The following is a 23,547-nucleotide window of genomic DNA, read 5'->3' as shown; positions in this document are numbered from 1 at the left end:
GCCTAACTGCTTGACCACACTACTACAAAAGAGAGCATTAGTATTATCTACTTTAGCCTCTGTTAAGCCTCTGGGAAACCCCTGGACTCTGTGCACACTATATCTTATCTTGATATAGTATATACAGACCTAGCTTCCTACATCTATCTATCTTTCCTCATGACCCTGATGTCGATGCACTCCTCTAGGTCGATCTCCTCCTACACGTCGATATTGACAGACTCCTCGACTTAGAGCTTCTTCTTGACAGCAACCTTCTTCTCGACAGTGTAAGGGTCTTCAACATCGACCTACCCTGTCTCTATATCAACTGTCACCTCTCCGTCAACCCAGCCCATGGCGGTGCACAAGGAGGTGCAGTATCCTGTCTCGATGTCAATCCTCTTGACGTTGAACTGGAACAATGTAATTTTTGGGCTGAACTCCTCTTTTGGGACCTTTCATGCCTGGGGTCTTTAGAGGTAGATGGAAGAGCCCTGGTAGAGGACTGACCCACTCTTTGCTCTGATTTCCCACCTGTAGATTGCCTATTGCCTGTGTCACTCTTCTGTGCCATGGAGGCAAATCTTCCTTCTCTCCCTGAGTGTGTGAATTGAAAACGCCCTGCAGTACTGCCATTTGTCAGGGACAGGCTCTGTGGAAGGCAAATAATACAGACATCGTGAGGGTCTTATTTGGCCTTCATTCCCCCACAGACATGGCACTTGCCAAATAAAGAATGCATTTCATTTGACAAAATACCACTGTTTTCTGTCAGAAAATATAAAGGAAAGATGAAAAACGTTGATCCTCCGGGATCTCCGCACATGGGTGGGACTATTCTGGGATCCCCGCATGTAGGAGGGATCATTCAGTGTTTAACTTCAGTTTGAGATTCCCCTAAGAGAGAGAACTGGGATTACAAGTAAGAAACCGTTCCTTCTTCCCTCTCTTTTCGTCATGCCTCAGCAGGATCTTAACTTAGTCATCATATATTTGATATGCACTCTGAGCCACTTCACAGCTGTCCTTTGCGGCTCCTGACCCTCAAGTCGGTGTTGTCTCCAAGCTTGGCAAGTGTGTGAACTTCAGGGTGTGTGTGTTAACTTGCCATCTCCGGCATAGGTTCTTCACATTCGAGCATCCTTCTTATCAAAAGTTGTGACACCTTTCCATGTCTATCAAACTTTTATCTAGCCGAGGTTCTATGGCCCGCCTCACCCCTCTAAGGTGTAGGCAAGAGTATTGCTTTGACCCCATAGAGTATTGAGCTTTTTTATTGAGTGTACCAACGAGCACTGGGTAGATGACCAGCTCTTTGTGGGGTTCATTGGGACAAAAAAGGTAAGACTGTGGATAAGACGGCTGTCTCCTGTTGGACTGTACTCTGCATTAAGATCTACTATTAGTTGACCAAAACAAAAACCAGCCTCTAGAAGTTCTGCAAGTCCATTCCACCAGGGCTTAAGCTGCTACTCCTGTGTTGACACCCAAAATTCTGTCTTGGACATCTGCTAGACAGCTATGTGTGTGCCATAAGTTCTCGAAGCAATAGTGTCTAAATAGCCAGGTTTGCAGAGAAGGGCATTTCGCCCGCTCAGTCCTACAGAACTTCTTGGTTTGAGCCAATTCACAGACCTACCTCCTGCTCTGGTATCTCTTCAAAAGAGGAGGAATCTGTGGTTAGAAGTCTCTATCAGAAGAACAAGTTACTTAACCTTTGGTAACACTCTTTCTGGTCAAGACTCTAACTGCAGATTCTGCAACAAATCTTCCATCCTCCCTGTTCTGTGAAATCAGCTCTACCGTCAATAGGATCCCAAACCTTAGAAATCTTCACGCTGATCTAAGCAAATGTGCTTTTGGGGATCTGTGTGTGTGGACAGCCTTGAAAGCAACTGACGTCAGTGCTCAGGAGCTGTGCCTATACAGTCCCCCACACGTCATTTTCGGAGCAGAATGTTGCCACTGGGGAGCTGTATGGTGTTACCTATTGGCGCGCAGAGGTACCGCTGAAAAGTTCCCAAAACCAGTCTGACACTTGGGGAACATTTACAAGATGAGCAACCTAGGGTTAGATGGAGCTCTACCGTAATGAGCATTACCAAAGGTAAAAAACTTGGGCCAGATGTATTAATAACTGGTCACAAAATACTTGTTACAATTTGCGACCAGTATTTTTGCCAAAAGTGTGGTAATTTGTGAACCGACCTATTTACTAATATGTCGGTTCACAAATTACCAGTTTCTAGTGGGTCACAATTCAACCTACCTCATGAATATTAATGAGGTAGGTCTCAAATTGTGATCCAGTAGGAATCACTGCCATCACAGGGAAGGTGGGCTGCTGGGTCAACTGACCACCATGTGAGTGATCGCTTTTAACTAAAGCTTTGTTTAATGCAATCCATTTTCCCCAAATGAAAAATAAAACGAAAAGTTTACATTTCATTTCTTAAGAGTAGGCAATGGTCCATTCTTCTTCTTGTACTGTTATTTTAAGTCTTCCAGGTGGGATTTGTGATTCATAGTGTCTTACAGATTTGTGACCCTGTTTTGGCGATCTTGGAATTTGCTAAGCTCTGTTTTTTCTTCCAGAAACATTGCGACCGCCAGAAAGCCAACTTGAGAATCCGGTTTAAACCGTCCCTTTTCCAGCATGTTGGAACACATTCCTCCTTGGCAGGAAAAATACAGAAACTGAAAGTAGGTCCTACTTCTTGTGTAGGATAGGAATAGCAGAAATGTGTTCTTGACTAAATGTGATATAAATGGCTTGTTGCGTTCTACATCACCCACTCTTCTTCTTTTTGCTGTGAAAAGGATAAAGACTTTGGGAAACAAGCCTTGCGAAAAGAGCATGTGAACCCTCCTGCGGAGGTCAGCACTAGCCTCAAAACATACCAGCACTTTACTTTGGAGAAAGCTTATCTGCGTGAGGACTTCTTTTGGGCATTCACACCAACTGCCGGAGACTTTGTTCGTTTCCGCTTTTTCAAACCGTTGAAGGTGGAACGGTCAGTGCTAATTTCTTTTTCATTTTACCAAAGTTCAAATGAAAATGAGATTCTCTCTACTGTCTTTCTCGCTTCTGTGTATGTATGTGTGGCAGGAATTTTTTTTAGATAAGTAAATAAGGAGATTTCCGCATAGAAGACCTGCCAGGCCCATCTTCTCTGTCCATTTACTGTTATACCCGATTTCCTTCAGACCTATTTACTGCGTGTGTAGCGACTGGACTTAATAGTCTGAGCATGAGTGACTTCCAACACCCAGACTTCCTTCATTTAATTTTTTTGCTGTGTATTTTCAGATAGGACATGTTCTGTTTTCTTTGAGCGGGTTGGTTGAGAGACACATTTGATTTCTGTGTTTCACCTAGCTTCTTTCATTTTAGTATCTGTTAAACTGTTCATATTTATCCTTAAAGGCCACCATCATTACTGTTTCTTACCCACGCATCTGATCGTCAAAGATATTAGCTTTCATGTTTAGGGATCTTATTTTAGATTGATAAATGCAATGTCCCCCCTTACTTTGAAACTAGACTTTGTGCTTTCTTTCATTGTTGTTTAGTGATCTTCAGATAAGATGTTTTAAAGGATCTCTGTTCCGTGAGAATACGAAATGAAAGTTAAGGAATTACATACATTTTTCTGAATGCCACATGTAATTCGTGTTCTACAAAGTCTCAATCCATTCCTGCCCCACTGCCAAATAAAGAGTACAGATGTACAGGTGATGGTTACGGCTACCTCCTTGCTGCCCTCAAGATCTTGTGACTGTTTTCTGTATCAGTGGTATGGAAACACTCCCTGGTACCAGTGGTCTCATCCCTTCATGTCTGTGCATAATGAAGTGGTTCTGTCAGTTGCAGCGTTCAAACTTCTAGTAGTACTACCAGCCTAGAAGCCATTAGAGAATATGGAGATCCCAAAAGTAAAAACAGAAAACCGTTAGTCCCCCACCTACAGGAAAGTCCATTATGTGCTCCTGATTTTTTTCACGAGATACAAGTGAGTTATATGTGATGGGCCTTGTGATAGTTATGATCAAACCACATAGTTACACCTTTGAGCTCTAGTTAGAGACAACTGAGTTTCACACCCTAGGCTTTACTTATCCTTGAGAATAGAATAAAATTAAACACCTGGAGTTGGTTAATCTCTTCGCCAAATAAGAATGCAGCAGCAGTTACCAAATGGCACTTGCTGTAGCTAGCTAGTCCCACTGAAATCTATCTCCAGCCAGAAACGTGGTCCCTCGGCATCGTGGTTCACTATTGGCAGATGAGAAAAGACGCTGTAAGAAACTGAAAAGAGCTTAGAGAAGATGTTATTTATCTGTAGATAAGGTCATTATAAAGAGGCTTTAACAAAAAAGATCATGCGGTGATTAGAGTAGCACAAAGTACCTATTTTGAAAACAATATGCTCGCAGCATCCAATAGTGTGCAGGATTTTTTTTTTTTTTAACTTACCACTAATTTCTGGCTGTGGATTTGGACCTGTGTATAAAGCTAGCAGATTTTTTGGGAGAAAAAAAAATCATAAAAATAAAGCGTCATCTACAACCTCTGTTAGTGCCTTTTGCTAAGGAGACATCTACAGTCAGTTGGGGTTTGTTCATGACTTGTGGTCATTTTCCACTTAAGCCAGTCTCCCTTGAGGAGTCAAAAAAGGACATTCTGGAGTGTGAGTCAGGGTCACTAGCCGACACTTGTCCTTTTTTTTTACTGGCTCTGGAAATAGACATTATCAATCCAGTATAAAATCAACTTTTTAATATCTCCTTTCAGATGGCGCAGGTCCCTCTAATTTGGAAACAGGCTGAAGTGATCCCTCTTTTAAAAAGGCCTTTGGGTGATAGTTCCCAGGTGTCCTGCATCAGACTGATTTCTCTCTTGCCAGCTGGCCGAAAAAAATAATCAATATCCAACTCTTAGATTATTTGGAGAAACTGAGGCTTTTGCACCGTTCCTCTCGTACTGTGCCATCGCCTTTTCTGCCTGTGCTCCAGGAGGTGTCAGATTCCATTGAACTGACTATGGACCAAGGAAAAAAATGCCAATTTGATTTTATTAGACGCATTTGATACGATCTCAGAGGCGTACTTCTGCAGCGCTTTTAAGATATTGGAATGGGAGGCCAGGCATTTGAGTGAATCCACTCCTTCCTTGAGAACACAGGCAAGCTGTTTGTATGGCTTCCTCTTCACCTGCTACCAAGGCTTTGGACTGCGGTTTCTCCTTTAGCATCATTATTTGAGTCCTTTGGTATTAAGGTAATCTCTTTTGCAGTTGATATTTCACTCTTCCTCTCTTGTGGGAAGGGCGCTTAAGCAGCCCCAAAATCCTGTATGCCTTATCTGGGAGCACTTATGAACTGGATGTGGACCAATAACCTGCAATCCAGTTCTCCTAAGACAGAAAACCTTATGTTTGAATCGACTCCTACCTTATGGATAGAGAACTGTTGGGCAGAAGGGTTGCATTCGCCCCCTCTGAAAGTGGCAGTGGCTAGGAATTTGAGAGTCCGGTTCAACCGACTTTTTCCAGCCCAAAGTTTTGACTGTGATGGGCTCTTGTTTTGTATTAATGGAGGCTATTAAGAAATGTATTTTTTTGTTACCACTTGATTCGCAGAAAACAGTTATTTGATTAACGTTCTCTATTTAGGTATGCTGCGTTGCCAGTTTAACAGTGGCAGCTCCACTGCTAAGGCGGAGGAGCGTCGCCCCGCTGCTTGCAGCACAAAGAAAAACTTATAATAACGGAGTGTTATTATCATTTTATCTTTTGCTGAGTTAGGGTAAGGAGGGAGTGGAGGAGGAGTGGTTCGTGCACCATAAGTGCTCATGTGTGTTTTGCCAGCCATTTTGGGCCGGCCAAACATACATGTACACTTTGCATTCCTCCTCCTGGCTGTACTGCTGGGAGTGAAGTGCACAGGTCTTCACTCCCACAGTGAGCGCCAAAGCAGGTTGCTCACACCAGTCACAACGCTGCTGTCATTCTGGTGACAGCAGCTTTGTGATTGGCTGAGGAGAGTCTGGGAGCCTGTGTGCTTTCCGACGAGGACGGAGGAGACAAACCTGTCTCCCGACGGAAAAGGTAACTGCTTTAAACGCAAGGTTTTAAGGACAAGGTAAGTGCCACCACTGCGTTTTAAGCATTTGTAAGTGGTTCAGAACAAGGCTGCACTTCTTTTGTTCAAATGACCTCGTTGGGCATCCAACTCTGCTCACCTTATGGCACTGCATTGGTTACATATTCAGCAGAGAATATTATTTAAATCCTTGGTGCTGGTTTACTGAGTCTTCAACAAGTCTGGCCCCCAGTGCCTAGTCGATAATATTACTCATTTGTTCGGCTGATGCATTCCTGGCATCGATCCCCAAAATAAAATGCTCTGAGAGGTGGCTCTTCCTTCTCTTTTCATGCCTCTCGAGCTTGGAAACAGCTCCAATTTCAACTTTGTGACATCGACACTGAAAGACAGTTCTGGAAAGCATTGCAATATTTTATTTTAGCGCCAGCATAATGGACCATAGGTTAGAATGTCACCCTTAGTTCTTAGTGCCAGAGCACTCCTTTGAGTAGCCGTGCGCTCTATAAATGTATTTTTATTCATTCATTCAAGGAAGTTGGAGAGTAATAGATGCCATTAAGGTGCCCCTGAAAATAAATGTCTTTTAATAATTTGAAACAATTGATTCAGAAAAACGTTTGCCATCAAACAAGACTTATTTAAGTTTGCAGAGTAGGGCCAAACAAATTATTTAAGGAGTATGCCATCAATGTGAGATAGGCAACCAATCTCTGGTGGAGGATAAAGTCCACTATGTCTGTAAGAAAGCATATGTAATACAGCTTTTGAAAAAAATGCAAATAAATACAACTCATCTGGCTAATTATTGTCCAATTTCTAATCTTAACTACCCAGCAAAATTATTAGAAGAGTTAGTAATGATACCACTGTGGCCCTTATTCAAACATATAGAAACTGGATAAAATGCAAGCATGCCATCTGTCACATCATACTATGAGGACAGTAATTGTTGCAATATTGAATGATCACAGATGAAAATGGATGACCCTGGTATTACAAACAAAATTCCTTTGTCTCTCGCCATGGCTTTTTTTCCTGATTACTAGGTTGGAGTACATTGAGCACTGGATTGGATTAAATGCTTTTTGGAGATGAGAACACAGTGGGTAGCAATTTCTTCATTTGGGTCCGTCCCACAAAAATCTCATATGGGGTATCACAAGAATTAGCCTTGCTACCAATGCTTTTTCATTTCTACATTGCTCCTCTTTTTAAAGTGACCCTGTCATTTAGTACTCAACCTGTCTGCTCTTGGCATGGTTTCCCCCTGTCTTTGCTACTGCTGGCCAGTGCTAGAGTGCAAGTGTTGTCTGTCTAAATTGTATTGGTAATTGGTTTATCTACAATTCGCATATTTGGTTTGCTTGTAAGTCCGTAGTATAGTGCACCATGTTTGCCAAGGGCCTGTAAATCAAATGCTTCTAGTGGGCCTTCAACATTGATTGTGCCACCCATATCAGTAGTCCTGTAAGCATGTCTCGGAACTGCCACTACAGTGCCAGTGTGGACTTATTTAAACTGTTATTTCGACCTGGCAAGTGCACCCACTTCCCTTTTACTACACATAAGGCACCCCTAAAGTAGGCCCAAGTCAGCACCATGGGCATGGTGCAGTTATTTAAAAGGTAGTACATGTACTGATGTGTTTTACGTGTCCTGAAAATGAAATACTGCTAAATTTGGTTTTCACTGTTGCAAGGCCCGTCTATCCCGTAGGGTAAAAGGGGGATTGCCTTGAAATACGGTTTAAGTGTCATTTCCCATTTGAAGCAGATAGAGATTTGGAGTTTGGGGTCTCTCAAATCACAATTTAAAAATACAACTTTTGGTGAAGTTGTTTTTTGAATTGTAAGTTTGAAAATGCCATTTTTTGAAAGTGGGTATTCTCTTGCTTAACCCATTCTGTGCCTCTGCCTGACTGCTAGACACGTCTGGGTCAGGATGACAATTGTGCTGATTGTGCTTTTACTCTAGAGAGTCACACAAAGGGAAGCTGAGGTGTGCCCTGCATATCCCGATGGCCCATCATCAGGCTGATGGGTCTTCCTGAGCTAGGAGGAGCTGACACTTTCACCTGGATAGGGCTGTGCCTCACACAAAGCAGTCTCCAACCCACTGGAGTATGTCTGGGGCAAGGGAAGGGAAAGGCAGGGTCCTGTGCACTACAAAACTTATCTTTGAAATTTGCCTCCATCAAAGAACGTAATGGGTAAAGGTAATGGACCTCTGACCCCACATAGTTAGAACGCTTCTGGACTGAGGACATTCTGCCAGGAAGAGGAGCTTAGATGCTGTAGGAGGGACTGCAACTTTGCCTGTTGCTTCTCTCCTGGCAGTGAAAGGACTGGACTTGGCATTCTACATCCTTTTTTCCAAGGTTTTCCTTCACTTGCCTGAGTTCTCTTGCTGAGAGGATTGACTTTGCCAAGTGGTGCCAAATCCAGTTCCTGGGCCCTTGGAAGTGAGCTCTGATGCAACCAAGAAGAAACTAAGGACATCAACTCCGGAGCGACTTCGGAATCGGCTCCGTTCTCTGACTCCGTGCCACTGCCTGCAACGTTCCCGTGCTCCCTGCTGAGTGCAATGACCCCGACCTTCAACACCGGCCTGACTCCAACGCAGCACCTCCGAAGTACCACCACAGCGTGAGTTCCAAGTGTAGTGCAGCCGATGTCCGTGACATCCGACTCTGCCGCAGCACATGTGGCCCCATGGTGTGATCGCGTCTCCGCAAAGTCGGCGCGTTGCATCTTGACCTTTTGGATTCATCAACCTCGCCACCGACACAGCATCACCTTCCCTGCAACCTCAAGGAACCAATGCCTCACCTCCCCTGCCTAGTAGTCAGGAACCAATACCACAGCGACTCCATGCAACACCTCACCTTCTTGACTCCATAAAATGCCTTTGTTTTCTCAGCAGTTTCCAAGCTCCGTGTGACTCCGTGACCTGCCCGCACTCCGTCATGAGTGGCATCTTTGTTTGTGTATGTTTGATTTTTGTAATTTTGCCAGGCTACCAAGGGGTGAGCTGGGGTTAGGTTAGCTTTGTGCTCCATTACCTTGACTAGAGTGAGGGTCCCTGCTGGGACAGGCTGCAAACCACTGCCAACTAGACCCCATTTCCAACATTTAGCATTGTTAGATAACTATACAGGAGATTCCACGCTTGTCCTATAACTATACCCATCTAAACCAGGACAAATGCAAAATGTACCAATTTCTTGAAGTGGAAGATGGATGGTAGCGCATAAAACCAATTAAAACTAAATTATTTAAAATTGGAGCTAGTTTATTGAATGTGCCAAATGAATGCTGGCCTAAAGAGATTTGGCCAGCTTCTGTCAGTGAATGCACGAGTTGTGTTAAACGTTGAGTTTTTGGAGGAACAAGGAATTTGTTTCCAGTGTGATTCAGGTATGCTTTTTCACCTAAGAATCTATGTATTTTTCCATTTTAATCTTGCAACACTTGTTTCACTATGCATTATCCCTGGTAAAATCTATATTGAATTATGCAAATTCACCTTTTTTGAGCTACCTGGGTATTTGTTAAACGAGATACAAAAACATGAATGTGGAAGCACTGTCACAGCAGCACTTAGACAAATATTGTCACTTGGTGCTGAATGCCGTTTTACTTCTCGAAGTAAACACCAGGATCCAAAACTATGGAGCCAATCCTTCAAAAGCTTCAGCAGGAGATAGACTCCAGACAATGACACCTTGTCATCCATCCAGATACTGGCCATACATTAACAAGACCTCCATCCACTGCTGCACAACCAATCGAGAGACCGTTAACCTTTGAGGAGGCTTTGGACATTCCTAATAAAAAATAGGAAAAAGACCGACAAGGCCACTAGCCTGGTGCATCCCACTCCACCACCACCTGTTGCACCTTCTTCGCCTGCACCAGAACCATATTCCCCAGAGGGGAAGATAAGGTTTATCAGTACTGCATCCCACCTCAAGACGATCCGTGGGGCACATATGAGATTGACCCACCCATAGATAGAGACCCTGATTTATACCCAGCCATGCCATCTCCCCCCAGATAACACCACTACGTACCATGATGATATAGGTAGAGAAGCTGCATACCATAAGTTCGAGCTCCACACTTACCCCATATAGAATGATTTCTTATTTGAAACCCTCACTTCTAGCCAACAATCAGCACAGTATCTACCAATGCTGTTTTTTAACTTTATTCATTTTCAAAAATACAACAAATAAGACCCAGTGTGCCACAATTAGTAAATGAGCAGAATATCATTCAAGTAGTCAAGGAAGCTAGTGAGAAATTTTAACATTTCCATTAAACTTAGCAGGAAAAATAGTCAATTAGTTCCTCTTCGTAAACAATCCACCATTCATGACAATTAAAAGATATTTATTGGGACCAATATCTGGACCATGATAATGTCAATAAGAATAGTTCTTCAAATAGGAGGCTGCCACAGTCCCCAAGATGCAACTGATGGTAGTGACCTCAAATATTTCTAGGCAGGTATACATGGCGTAATATGCATCTAGTGTAATATATCTAGAACCTAGTATTTCTGATGGATACAACTACCTGTGGATTCCTCACCTAATGAATACTCCCATTGCGCCAGCATTCAACGGAAATCTTCTTCCTAGCTTCTGCACGTCGACGAGGACGTCACAATTGGCCACGCAACGCCGTCTGACATCATACAGGCAATAAGAGGTCCTCGCCGACGTCGGTTCCCTTTTTTCCGTGCCATTCGAAACGGTTATCTTCGAGGGAGCTACTTTTGCTGTATCAACAGTTACAGTGTGTTTTTGGCTATTTTTACTTTGACAATGTCGCAAAGAAAGTCAGGATTCAAGCCCTGCTGTGAGTGTGGGGGCAAAATGTCGGTAACGAACCCACATTCTGACTGCTTGTGGTGTCTTAGTTCCGACCATGGTGTTGATAAGTGCGATTCTTGTCAGCATATGAATCCTAAGGCCCTGAAAGAGCGTGAGGCCAAGCTTTTTCTTGCGAAATCAAAATATCGTTGTCATCGGTACTCCCGGCGGCGTCGAGAATCACGGCGCCGGTCGAGTAGAGAGAGGTCTCGATCGAGGTCTCCATCAACTTGACGTCGGAAGACTTGGGAAGTCAGTCCCACTGTCACTCCCCAGCCGACGACGCCGTTGCCATCTCCGGCTTCACCGACGTCGCCCATGTCAACGGGCCATCCTCCTTCAGTGTTCGAGGTTCCGCAGCTTCAGATGTTTTCTCCGTCTTTGCAGACGTCGAGGTCGGTGTCGCCTTCGAACCAGGCACCCCAGTACCCGGCTTTCCCGGCCCCTGGAGCTTATAGTACCGCATTCCTGAATGCAATGTTTTCCATCTTCCAACAGATGGCTCCAGGTGGTGGACCGGCTGGTCCTTCGGGCCCTTTGGCCTTCAACATGGGTGCTCCGGCTACACTTCGACCGGCACCCTTTATGCCCTTTCTCCCCCTGGGGAATGTGGGCTCGGCACCGGTATCGGCTCCGGTGGCTTTGGCTCCTGAGACTTCGGCTCCTACGTCTTCGATGTCTCAGCCAGTGACGCCGTCTAGACCTCCTGCAACTCCGAGGCAGTCTTCACACCGTCCGGTTCCTCGTTTGGCGCCGAAGAGACCTATGGTGCCTGTAGACCCGGCGTCTGACGGATCCGAGGATCGGCGTCATTCTTCTATGTCCGCTGACGCCATGTCGACGCCGAGGATAGAGGAGAGGCTCCACTCGAGGAGGCTTGCTCTCCGCCTCCTTGAAGAGCAGGAATACCAGAGACAAGCCTTGGAGGAAGGGGAGATCGAGGACTCTCGTGAGGGTCTCCATGGACTTGACACTGCTAGTGGTCTAGATACCTCCCCTGAATGGGACTTGTCATCACCTGGGTAGTATACAGAGGAGGCAGCCACTTTTCATTCTGTCATCAGAAAGGCAGCTGACTTTCTGGACCTCCCTTTGCCAGTGACTGAGGCCAAGCAGAACATCTTGACGGAAGTGTTGCACCCTGCCTCTACATCGGCAGGGCCACTTTTGCCTTTCAATGAAGCGCTGCTGGACCCCATTATTGAAGTCTGGAAGAAGCCAGTGTCTTCTTCAGCCGTCAATAGATCGGTGGCTCGGAGGTATCGGGTTGCACCGGCTGACCCAGGTTATCTTTCCAGGCATCCAACACCTGAAAGCCTGGTGGTCCAGGCTTCGTGCTCAGCAAGATCTGCTTCTGGGTCCTTTCCCGCTGTACCCTCGGATAGAGACTCCCAAGAAGATGGACATGCCATCCAAAAAGGTGTTCTCGCCATGTAGCATGGCGTTGAAGTCCACCAATGCCACATGCATTTTAGGAAGATACATTTATGCCCTGATGGACGAGATTAAATCAACGCACACAGAGGTTCCTCAGGAATTATTGAGCCTGGTCTCTGACGCTCAGGCAGCTGCAACCCAGGTTATTCAATTTGGGTTGGATACATCTGACTCGGTTGCTAGAGCAATGGGCACTGCTGTAGTTACGAGGAGGCAGGCCTGGCTTCGTAACTCAGGATTTTCCTCTGATGTGCAGTCGTCCCTATTGGACCTTCCTTTTGATGGTGACAAGCTGTTTGGTGCCAAGGTGGATTCGGCCTTAGAAAGGTTCAAAGAGAGTAGGGCCACGGCCAAGTCGCTGGGCTTGCAAGCCACTTCTTCTACTTCCTCCAGATTTTTTAGGAGGTTTCGAGGATTTGGTCGTGTTTCCTCCTCCTCCTCCTCCTTTCGAGGGAATTTCCAGCAACCCACCTCTGCTCTCTCCTATAGATCTTTCAGAGGGAGGGGTAGGGTCCGTACCAGGGGAGCCACTCAGCAGCACTCTGCCTCTTCCTCTTCCTCTGGAGGGGTGCAGCAGGGGAAGCAACCTTAGGCTTCCGCCAATTCCCACTCACTCCACTCCTGTAGGGGGGAGGTTACTGAATTTTCTCCACAAGTGGGAGGTCATAACATCAGACTCCTGGATTACCAGCATTGTGAGAAAAGGCTATACCCTACCCTTTCGGGAGTTTCCACCCTCCATCCTGCCCCGCCCCGCCCATCTTATTGTTCAGAAGAACACTTCCTGTTGTTAGAACAGGAGGTTCAAGTCCTCCTTTCAAAGGGCGCGGTGGAGTTGGTCCCAGAGCAGGAAAGGGGCCAAGGTTGTTACTCGAAGTACTTCCTGATTCCCAAGAAGGATGGTCGGTTGAGACCAATCCTGGACCTAAGGGTCTTGAATTGGTTCCTCAAACAGGAAAAGTTCAAGATGCTGACCCTAGCTCAGGTGCTTTTGGCGCTGAACAATGGAGATTGGATGGTGTCTGTCGACTTGCAGGATGCTTACTTTCATATCCCGATACTCAAGTCGCACAGGAAGTATCTCCGGTTTGTGGTGGGGTCGCAGCACTATCAGTTTGCGGTCCTCCCTTTTGGTCTTACTTCAGCACCTCGAGTCTTCACGAAGGTGATGTCGGTGGTTGCAGCGGAGCTCAGAAGGAAGGTGATAGCAGTATTTCCTTATCTGGACGACTGGTTGATCAAAGCCAAGTCTACGGAGCTCGTGTTGCATCACCTACAGTTGACAACCCAGTTGTTGTTCAACCTGGGTTTTTCGGTGAATGTGCCCAAATCTCACCTAGAGCCCTCTCAGCGCCTCCTGTTCATAGGCGAATGTACTGGATACAACATTGAATCAAGCCTTTCCTCCGCCTCAGCGGATTCAGGACATTCAGGCGTTGATTCCAATGTTTCAAAGTGGAGCGGTCATTCCAGTCCTCAAGGTCCTACGTCTGCTCGGTCTGTTTGCTTCCTGCATACTGTTGGTCACGCATGCTCGCTGGCACATGAGGGCTCTTCAGTGGTGTCTCCGAAGGCAGTGGTCTCAACACAAAGGAGATCTCGAAGGCTTGGTGAGGATCTCCAGAGATGCTGCCACGGATTTGAAGTGGTGGATTGCGGACGGCAATCTTTCCCGAGGAAGGCCGTTCTCGCAAGCTCCACCGGTGGCCACAGTAATAACGGATGCTTCCACTCTAGGGTGGAGAGCTCATCTAGGGGACCTGGAAATCAAAGGTCTTTGGTCTCCATTAGAACAGATGTTTCATATCAATCTGTTGGAGTTACGGGCTGTACGTCTGGCTCTCAAGGCCTTCCTCCCATCCCTTCGCGGTCAGTCGGTTCAGGTTCTGACGGACAATACTACCGCGATGTGGTATATAAACAAACAGGGAGGGGTAGGGTCGTACCTTCTCTGCAGAGAAGCTCTTTGGCTGTGGGCCTGGGGAAAGGACCATCAGATTTGCTTGGTAGCAAATCATCTGGCCGGAGTCTTGAACGTACGTGCGGACAGTCTGTCGCCATTTCTCGGCCGACCACAAGTGGCGTCTCCATCCAGATCAAGTCCGTCTAATCTTCCAGATGTGGGGATTTCCTCGGATAGATCTGTTTGCCACCCGGGAGAACTCGCACTGCCTGTCATTCTGCAGCCTCCAGTATCCGGTACAAGGAGCATTGGGGGATGCGTTTCAGAGGACCTGGTGCGACCAGTTGCTTTACGCGTTTCCACCCATACCCTTGATTCCTCGAGTATTGAGGAAAATACGCCAAGACCGAGCCCAAGTCATCTTAATAGCTCCGGATTGGCCAAGGAGGGTATGGTACACGGACCTTCTCCAACTCTCACTGTGCCCTCCGCTCCGTCTCCCTCTCAGGGCAGACCTCCTCTCGCAGTCGCAGGGGCAGGTTTTACACCCCCACCTCCAGAGCCTGCACCTTCATGCCTGGAGATTGAACGGGGCAACCTGAGTTCTTTCTCTCTCCCGCCTGATGTAGTGGATGTTATCTTAGCGGCCAGGCGACACTCCACTAAATCTATCTACGCTAATAGGTGGTCTAAATTTGTGGTTTGGTGTGGAGAGAGGCAGATTGATTCCTTACGTGCTCACTTGTCGGATGTTTTATCTTTTGCATTGTCTCTAGCACAGAGGGGTTGTGCAGTGGCTACGGTTAAGGGATATTTGTCTGCTCTTTCAGCCTTTATTTGTCTTCCAGACCAGCCTTCTTTGTTTAAATCCCCTATAGTACTTAGGTTCTTGAAGGGTCTTATGAATAAATTCCCTCCTACTCCTTTCGTTATGCCTCAGTGGGATTTGAACTTGGTTCTGACTTTCCTTATGGGGTCCCCTTTTGAGCCTATGCACTTTTGCCCCATGAGATTATTGGTCCTAAAGACGGTCTTTCTGGTTGCAATTACTTCTGCAAGGAGAGTGAGTGAGTTGCAAGCTCTATCTGTAAAACCCCCTTATACATCTTTTTATGGGGATAAGGTGGTGTTGAGGACCAAGGCTGCTTTCCTTCCGAAGGTTGTTTCACCCTTTCATATGTCCCAGACGATTATTCTTTCCACGTTTTATCCTCCGCCTCATCCTTCAAAGGAAGAAGAGAGACTTCATCGCTTAGATCCAAGGAGGGCGCTAAGCTTTTATATAGACAGAACGAAGGATTTCAGGCTGGAGGATCAGCTCTTCATCGGGTACGTGGGACAGAGGAGAGGAAAGGCAGTCCACAAGAGAACACTCTCCAGGTGGGTTGTTCTTTGCATTAAAATGTGTTACTCTTTAGCAAAGAAAGAACCCCCTGATGGTATAAGAGCTCATTCCACCAGAGCTAAATCGGCCTCTTCGGCCTTGGCTAGGGGTGTTCCTGTGGTTGACATCTGCAAGGCCGCAACTTGGTCGTCCCTTCACACTTTTGTGAAGCATTACTGTTTGGACTCTGAGGTCAGAAGGGACGGCCATTTTGCACGGTCGGTGCTGCAGGATTTCTTGGTTTGACCATTCAGGCACCCTCCACCGAGTGCGGTACTGCTTTGGGACTCTATTCATTAGGTGAGGAATCCACAGGTAGTTGTATCCATCAGAAGAACGAGTTACTTACCTTCGGTAACGACTTTTCTGGTGGATACATTAGCTACCTGTGGATTCCTCACGGTCCCACCCGCCTCCCGTTGCCTGTCTGGTCTAGCCAAGTAATTCTTGAGTGTGCTCCTCTTGGTTTTGAGGACTTGTATATATTCTGTATATATATTCATATTGATATATATTGTTCATATACTGGTTTATTTGTTGAAAAAAAAAAGGATTGAGTTATTAGAATGATGTAATTATTTGGAATATCATTAAATTTAGCAATTTGTTCTTTCATCTCAATGGCCTATTATTTTCAGGCACGTAAAAAATGTTGGTACTCACGTCGGCACGTCGGCGAGGACCTCTTATTGCCTGTATGACGTCAGACGGCGTTGTGTGGGAAATTGTGACGTCCTCGTCGACGTGCAGAAGCTAGGAAGAAGATTTCCGTCGAATGCTGGCGCAATGGGAGTATTCATTAGGTGAGGAATTCACAGGTAGCTAATGTATCCACCAGAAAAGTCATTACCGAAGGTAAGTAACTCGTTCGTATTGTTTAATTATTTGCAGTCCCTGCAGCAGACAGGACATCAGTGTGTGCCAGCAAGTAACAATGTAGAGGATCCAAAATGTCTTTGGGCCTAGAGCCCGGAGGCAAAGTCTCAGCTTATACAGTTAGTTGGTATCTACTGATGCTTTAGGGTATGCTCAAACATACACTAGATAGCTTAAAAGAACGTGTCGAGGCCAATGTCAAAACTCAGAGGCTCGATTAAAAAAAATATATCCATCCGATGTCGCATATATTAAAGGCCAACTGCCTCCTGATTCACTGGTGGTCACTACAAAGAGAAAAAGGGTGAACTTGCAAATATCTGGTTAGGCGTCAGACAAAGAAAGCAGGAAGAAAGACGCAGTGGGGAAAAAGGTGGCTCCCTTGTCCACCAACCAATGAAGAAGTCCCAACTCCTTTGGCTTCCTCTCCTGCTAAGATAGAACTCACTGGGATGAGATGCAGGGGCTCCTCCGACACCTCCCAGATGAATAGAAAGAGGGCGTATGAAATTGCCTCTGAGGGCAAGTTAATTGCCAACACCTCAATCTACTACGTCTTAGATACAGCTGACATAGCCGCAAAGGGGCATTAATTGCAGCATGCTCCTCAGATGTCATGTGTGGCTCAGGGTCTCAGGCTTCAGAGCAGAAGTACAACAGAATATACTGGCACTCCCCCTTGATGGAGAACATTAGTTCGGCCCTCAGGTCGACACCCTGCTAGAAAAAATAAAAAACGGCTAAAGCTATGGGACTGTTGCAATCATCAGGCACAAACCACCACAGCCAGGGGCTACTATAGAGGTTTATACATGGGCAGTAATTCTAAAGGCAGAAGAAAATCAGGCTTCACAAAGCCCTCTGCCACCACAACAAAACCGTGACTTAACCACCATTTCCCTCTGACCACAGAATACCGGTCAGTGGACGATTACAGGGGTTTTTCCGTGCCTGGCAGAACATCACCTCTGACCAGTGGATGGTGGATATTATCCAACATGGTTGTTGTCCAGAGCTCACTTCCACACCTCCAAACCTTCTACCTCATCAACAGTTGCTCAGGAAAGAAGTTCATTTACTTTAAACAAAAAAGGGGGGGGGGGCATGGAACCAGTGCAAACACTCCAGCAAGACACAGACGTCTATTCACTATACTTTATTATTCCAAAATAGTTGAGCCCTTCAGACCAATCTTGGACATTTGACCCATAAACCAATATATCCTCTTAGAGCACTTTCACATGGTCACTCTTCAGGGTGTCATCCCACTACACAACAAGGCGACTTAATGGCAGCACTCAACCTCAAAGACTCCTATTTACACATTTACACCATGTCCAGGACATTGTTATCTATTCTATTTACATACTACTGGTCTAGCTTTCACATCCATAAGGCTGCATCTAGCATCCATAGAAATTATAGACTGTGCGATTGACATATAGTCAACTGTCTTTAGGCAGCTGGCAGGGGAAGCAGTCCTTAGGATGCAAGGATGGCTGAAGGCAACATCTTTCAGGTTTGGCACTCTTCTGAAAGCATGTAGGCAATGCTCTCCAGGCTATAAAAACTGATACTGATACGGCCAAAAACTTGGGAACATTACAATTCAGAAAACAGCCCTTTCTTTGAGCCAGGGGTCGAGGATCTTACTCCTGCAGAGGCGGTTATTTGCCATACAAACAACAATACCAGCCCTTTTAGAGCCAATATCGACCTCTGTATTCTCAACAGTGGTGTAGGCAGCCACCAACAGTGGTTTATAAACAGGCACTCAGGCAAAACCAACCTCTCTGGGAGAGACACTGCCAGAAAGCAGTGACTTTTTAGCGGTGCCAGTTATTCCCCGCAATTCATGGAAACAGCTTTGGGGGAGGGGGGTTAAACTATTTCTCGCATTGGTCCCTCATAACAACAGTTGGGTGCTGGATGTCACACATTGGAATTCACCACAAAACCACTAAATACTCCCTCAAAAAGGAGAACCTGATTTCCATCTAAAGCTACTTTTGCAGGAGATTTTAACCATGCTAAAGAAAGGGGCAGTAGAGGAAGTCCCAAAGACTCAAAGGGAAATTGGTTTCTATTGGTGTTTCTTTTTGGTAAAGAAAAAGTCAGGAGATTGGCATTACATATAAGACCTTCAGAAACTGAACAAATATTTAAGAAAACAATCCTTTTGCCTGGTCACTCTTCAAGATATCCTGCTCCACCTCAATCAGGGGGATCACATGACAGCTCTAGATCTCCAGGATGCATACTTCCATGTCCCAACCCACCCAAAGCATCGCATATTCCTACGATCCAAGTTAGCTGAAACGCACTACGAAGTCGAGAGTTCTCCTTTCGTACTGAAATCAACGCCCGTATCTTTCACAAATGACTGGCTCCAGTGCCAGATCACTTAAGGCAAAAAGGAGTGCAAGTATAAAGGGACAACTGGTTAATAAAGGCAGCCACGTCCTGACAAGCGACCATAGGCACAACAACCTCTCTTAGATTCTTCAACGACCTGGGCCTCATGGTTAACAGGCAAAAATCCTCTATCAAACCGTCCACAAGGTTGACTTTCTTGGGAGCAGTTCTGGATACGAACCAGGGCAAGGGATTAATCTCACAAGACAAATAGGGATTCCACAATTAGCAATAAATGTATCCAGAAAAAAAGTCTGCTTCAGTTCGACTATACACATAACTCCTCTGAATTATATCATCTTGTATTCCACTAATTCAGAATTTCCACCTTCACCGGTAACCATTACAGGAGGAACTAGGCAAACAGTGGGTACAGATCTAATAGTTATTCGATAACATGTTTCTAATTACTCCGAACATGATAACATATATGCAGTGGTGGGCTCAGAGTGTAAACCTATTTAAAGGGCTAAAATTCCTTACACAGATCTCAGACTTTGTAATAACAGACACGTCCCTGGAGGGTTGGGGTGATCATCTTTAGGATTGGACAATCAGCGGGAAGTGGAACCACCTTCAGAAGATAAGGCACAGCACTGGCCCTAATCGCTTTCCTTCCAAGGATAGCAAAATCATCAATGCTAACCCACATGGACAACACCCCTAGCATGCATTATATAAACAAACAGGAAGACACAAGGTCATCAGCTCTGTCACAGCAAGCGCAGGAAATTTGGTAATGGGCTGTACAACACCAAATAACTCAAGGCAGAGCATGTACCTGGAGCAGCCATTATCCTAGCAGGCACTTTGAGCAGGGCAAACTCCAACTGTCACGAATGGTAGTTTAACCAACAAATGCTGGAAGACATTTTCGACTGTTGGGGCAAACCAAACCTAGTCCGGTGTGCAACAAGGGAGAATTGGAAATTCCAGTTCTACACAAGCTGGCACCCACAAGAGAGATCATGGGGGGGATGTGTTTTCGATCAGATGATCAGGGACCTTTATGTATGCTTTCCCTCCCGTCCCGTTACTCCCAAGATTCCTCAAGAAACTGAAGACGGAACCCTGCCGACTAATCCTGATTGCTCCCAGGTGCCCCAGACCCATATTCATTTGAACCCCATGACAACGTTGCTAGCAGTGAATCAGGGCCAGGTACTTCATCAGTATCCAGCATCACTGCAATTGACGGCCTGGCTCCTGAATTCAGTGAATTTATTCCTGCAGACTGTAGGGAAATTCTCACAAGGCCAGGGCTGACCCCACCAATAAAACATACAAACTTAAATGGAAACGTTTCTGTTTGTGATGTCAGGAAGCTGATGTTCATCCCCTATACCACCACCACCGGGTCAACTTATTCTATATCTGCTTCAGTTGGCAACATCTGGTTTAGCCCACTCTTCTATGAAAGTTCACCTGGCAGCGATCTCAAGATTTAGGAAATCTGATACATGACCTTCGCTGTGGTCTACCAGAGTAATCAAACAATTCCTCAAGGACCTTTTCAGTGTCTCCTCCTGTCAAAACACCTTCTACTTCTTGATGCTCTAATATAGCACTGGAGCAATTGATGAAGGCCCAATTTGAGCCCATTCACAAAACAGACCTAAAATATCTGACTTGAAAGGCAGCGCTTCCTATAGCACTCACGTCAGCAAGAAGGTTAATTGATATTTAAGCTTTCACAATGAAAGAGCCATTCAAACATTTCAAACAAGACAGTGTGGTGCTGAAGACCAATCCTAAGTTTATACCAAATGTTCCTTCTGATTTCTATTTGAATAAGCCTATCGTACCCAGGACATATTTTGCCACTCCTCAGACTGTGGCAGAAAGCGCCTTGGACATCAAGAGATGTATCAGATTCTACTTACAAAGGACACAACAGTTCTGCAAGGTGGATCATTTATTCACTGCTTAGGGTAACATCTGTAAGAATTTCCAAGTTCTCACACAAAGCATAGCTAGATGGATTGCAGCAGCTATCCAGTTCTGTCAAAGTCAAGCCGGACAGCAATTGACAAGAAAAGTCAAAGCTCATTATACCAGGGCTGTATCCAATGCCACAGCTCTCTAAGCATGTGTGCCTATTCAACAAATATGTTGAGCAGCGGCATGGACCAGCAGGCACACCTTTATGCAGAATTATTGCCTGAATTCCTCTGAAGAGTGATGTGGCTGTGGGACAAGCAGTGTTGTGCCATCTATTTCAGTTGGGTGAGACATATCTAAAAGTATTTTCCACCAATTGCTGTATTCTGATTGCTATTTATTTTAAGTGATTTAACTGCTAACTACTCTGATTCAAGCATATGAATCTATAAAAGATCCAATACTGGAGAAGAAACTAATTCTCCCAGATTGGCATCTTGTAAAGATTCACGTAGTCCACCCTCCTCCCTATAGAGGCTCCCCTTATTATGTGGGTGCTAATATCCCACTGCTAGAAAATCTGAGGGAATGAAGCCTCTATGAGGAGTACTCTAGAGGGTGCTGTCCCGTGGTTGGCTGGACTTTGGTTCTTATTAAATAGTAAGGATAAGCTATTAAAGTGAAGGTTTTTTAACATTAACTGTTCTCTATGTGATTTAGTACTGCTTTCTTTAATACCGTGGGACTCCCACATCGAGAACGAGGAATGATTCAACCATGTGAATCTATGAAAGACACCAATATTGGAGAAAAATAGTTACAGGTAAGTAACTTTTTTTTCTTTTCCTTTCTAATGGATACTTGCTCCTGAATATCACTTAAAATAATCTTTGCAGGCAACAGACTGTAAGTTTGTCAGCAATGTCTGACTACCAACATGCAAACAAAGATCACAGCACACAGTATGCAAAGTAGGACAAAACAGGATCAAGTCAACTAGTCATTATGGGATAGAAATGAATGAAAAAATCGAGCACATCGGTGTTCAAATCTTGTCTCCAGAGAAGAGTTCAATTTATTCTGATTGAAGTGGTATTCCAAATAACAGGGAACATTCATTTCTATCCCATAATGACTAGTTGACTTGATCCTGTTTTGTCCTACTTTGCATACTGTGTGCTGTGATCTTTGTTTGCGTATTCTATTTGTGTATCCATATTACACATTACTGTTGCCCAAGGGTAGTAGGGCATATGATCACGTGCACCATTTCCTGCTCAACTGACCATATAACATCTATGTACTAATCCCTCTGAGTGCGGCCAACTCTCACCCTTACTACCCGCTATAGCTGCTACTCTGACTACCAACATAGCTGGCACTGTTCGGCACCATCCATCATCCTGCTTGGCTCCCCCATTAAGTGATATTGTGGATCGATAAAATGCCCCTTGGGCGCCAGTTTAATCAGTTCCTTTTTTTTTTTTTTTTTCACCAATAACTCCAGGGTCACAGGAACCTGAAGTGTTAGGCTTTTTGCTGTGATTTTTTAGAAAATGTTTTACCCAATTTCTGATAGATAATTGTCCTTTTTATTTTTTTTGCTATGTTTTCACCAAAGTCTTAGTTACATTTAACACTCAGTAGTGTTCAATGCCACCTCATCGTATGACTCGTACTTCCAGATGAATACCAAGGCATTTTGGGAGTGGGAGATCAAGTTGATATTGACCTCTCTGAAAGGGAAGTTCATTACCCCATCCAGAACTGTTTTTCCCGGCAGGCATAGAAGAAAACATTGCATTCATAAACGGTCCATGTAGGAAGCTGGCTCTGTATTTACTATATCAAAATGAGATATAGTGTGCACTGAGTCCTGGGATTCCCCAGAGGCTTGACAGGCTGAAATAGATAATACTAATGCTCTGTTTGTAGTAGTGTGGTCGAGCAGTTAGGCTTATCAGAGGGTGGTGTTAAGCATTTTTTGCACACACACAAGCAATAGAAGAAACACACACTCAATGACAACTTCAGACCAATAAGATTTTAAATAGAAAATGTGGTTTGTTAATTTATTTCTAAAACCGCAAGATTCAGTTTGTAGGTAAGCAAATAAAAAAAAAAGGTACTTTGCATATATATGATCAGGACTTTGAATAGAATTGACTAATGTATACAGTTTTTCGTAAAATGGCAAAACGCTATTTTAAAAGTTGACACGTGCATTTTTCAACAGTTCCTGGAGGAAGAAAAGATAGTACGGTTTTGCAGGGAAATATACAACTTACAGTTCTTATATCCAGGGTGTAGGTAGTCCATCATTGGGGGTTCAGGATAACTCCAAACACCTAGCAACACGGGGCCGGTTGGGTGCAGAGGTCAAGGATGAACCAAAGTAATGTGGGATCCTATGAAGAGAGGAGACACTCTAAACTTGGTCTGCTGGCAGGTAAGTACCCGCAGTTTTGGAGGGCAGACCAGGGGTGTTCAAGAGAGCACTGGAAGGGCCCCAAGTACGCACCAAACACGCACCCTCAGTGGCACTAGGGCGGCTGGGTGCAGGGTGCAACCAAGGCATCGGGTTTTCAATGCAGCTCTATGAGGGGACCCCGAGGGTCACTCTGAGGCTGCAGAGGAGGTCCGAGGGGGCTTCTCGGGCAAACCACCAGCTGGGCAGGGAGGA

At 45.2% G+C, this 23,547-nt stretch overlaps 1 protein-coding gene across 1 annotated transcript in view; it reads left to right on the top strand.

Moving 5' to 3' along the window:
- MGAT4B (alpha-1,3-mannosyl-glycoprotein 4-beta-N-acetylglucosaminyltransferase B) overlaps positions 1-23,547 on the top strand; it is a 1,476,931-nt gene that overhangs the window by 1,231,109 nt on the left and 222,275 nt on the right. The window contains exons 10-11 of the mRNA XM_069199505.1: positions 2,578-2,685; positions 2,803-2,996. Coding sequence (XP_069055606.1) covers positions 2,578-2,685; positions 2,803-2,996 — 302 coding nt within the window. The remainder of the gene's footprint in view (positions 1-2,577; positions 2,686-2,802; positions 2,997-23,547) is intronic.

Source organism: Pleurodeles waltl, chromosome 7 (genome assembly GCF_031143425.1).
Source record: "Pleurodeles waltl isolate 20211129_DDA chromosome 7, aPleWal1.hap1.20221129, whole genome shotgun sequence".
NCBI classification, from domain to species: domain Eukaryota; kingdom Metazoa; phylum Chordata; class Amphibia; order Caudata; family Salamandridae; genus Pleurodeles; species Pleurodeles waltl.
This window is presented reverse-complemented; position numbering and strand designations above follow the sequence as displayed.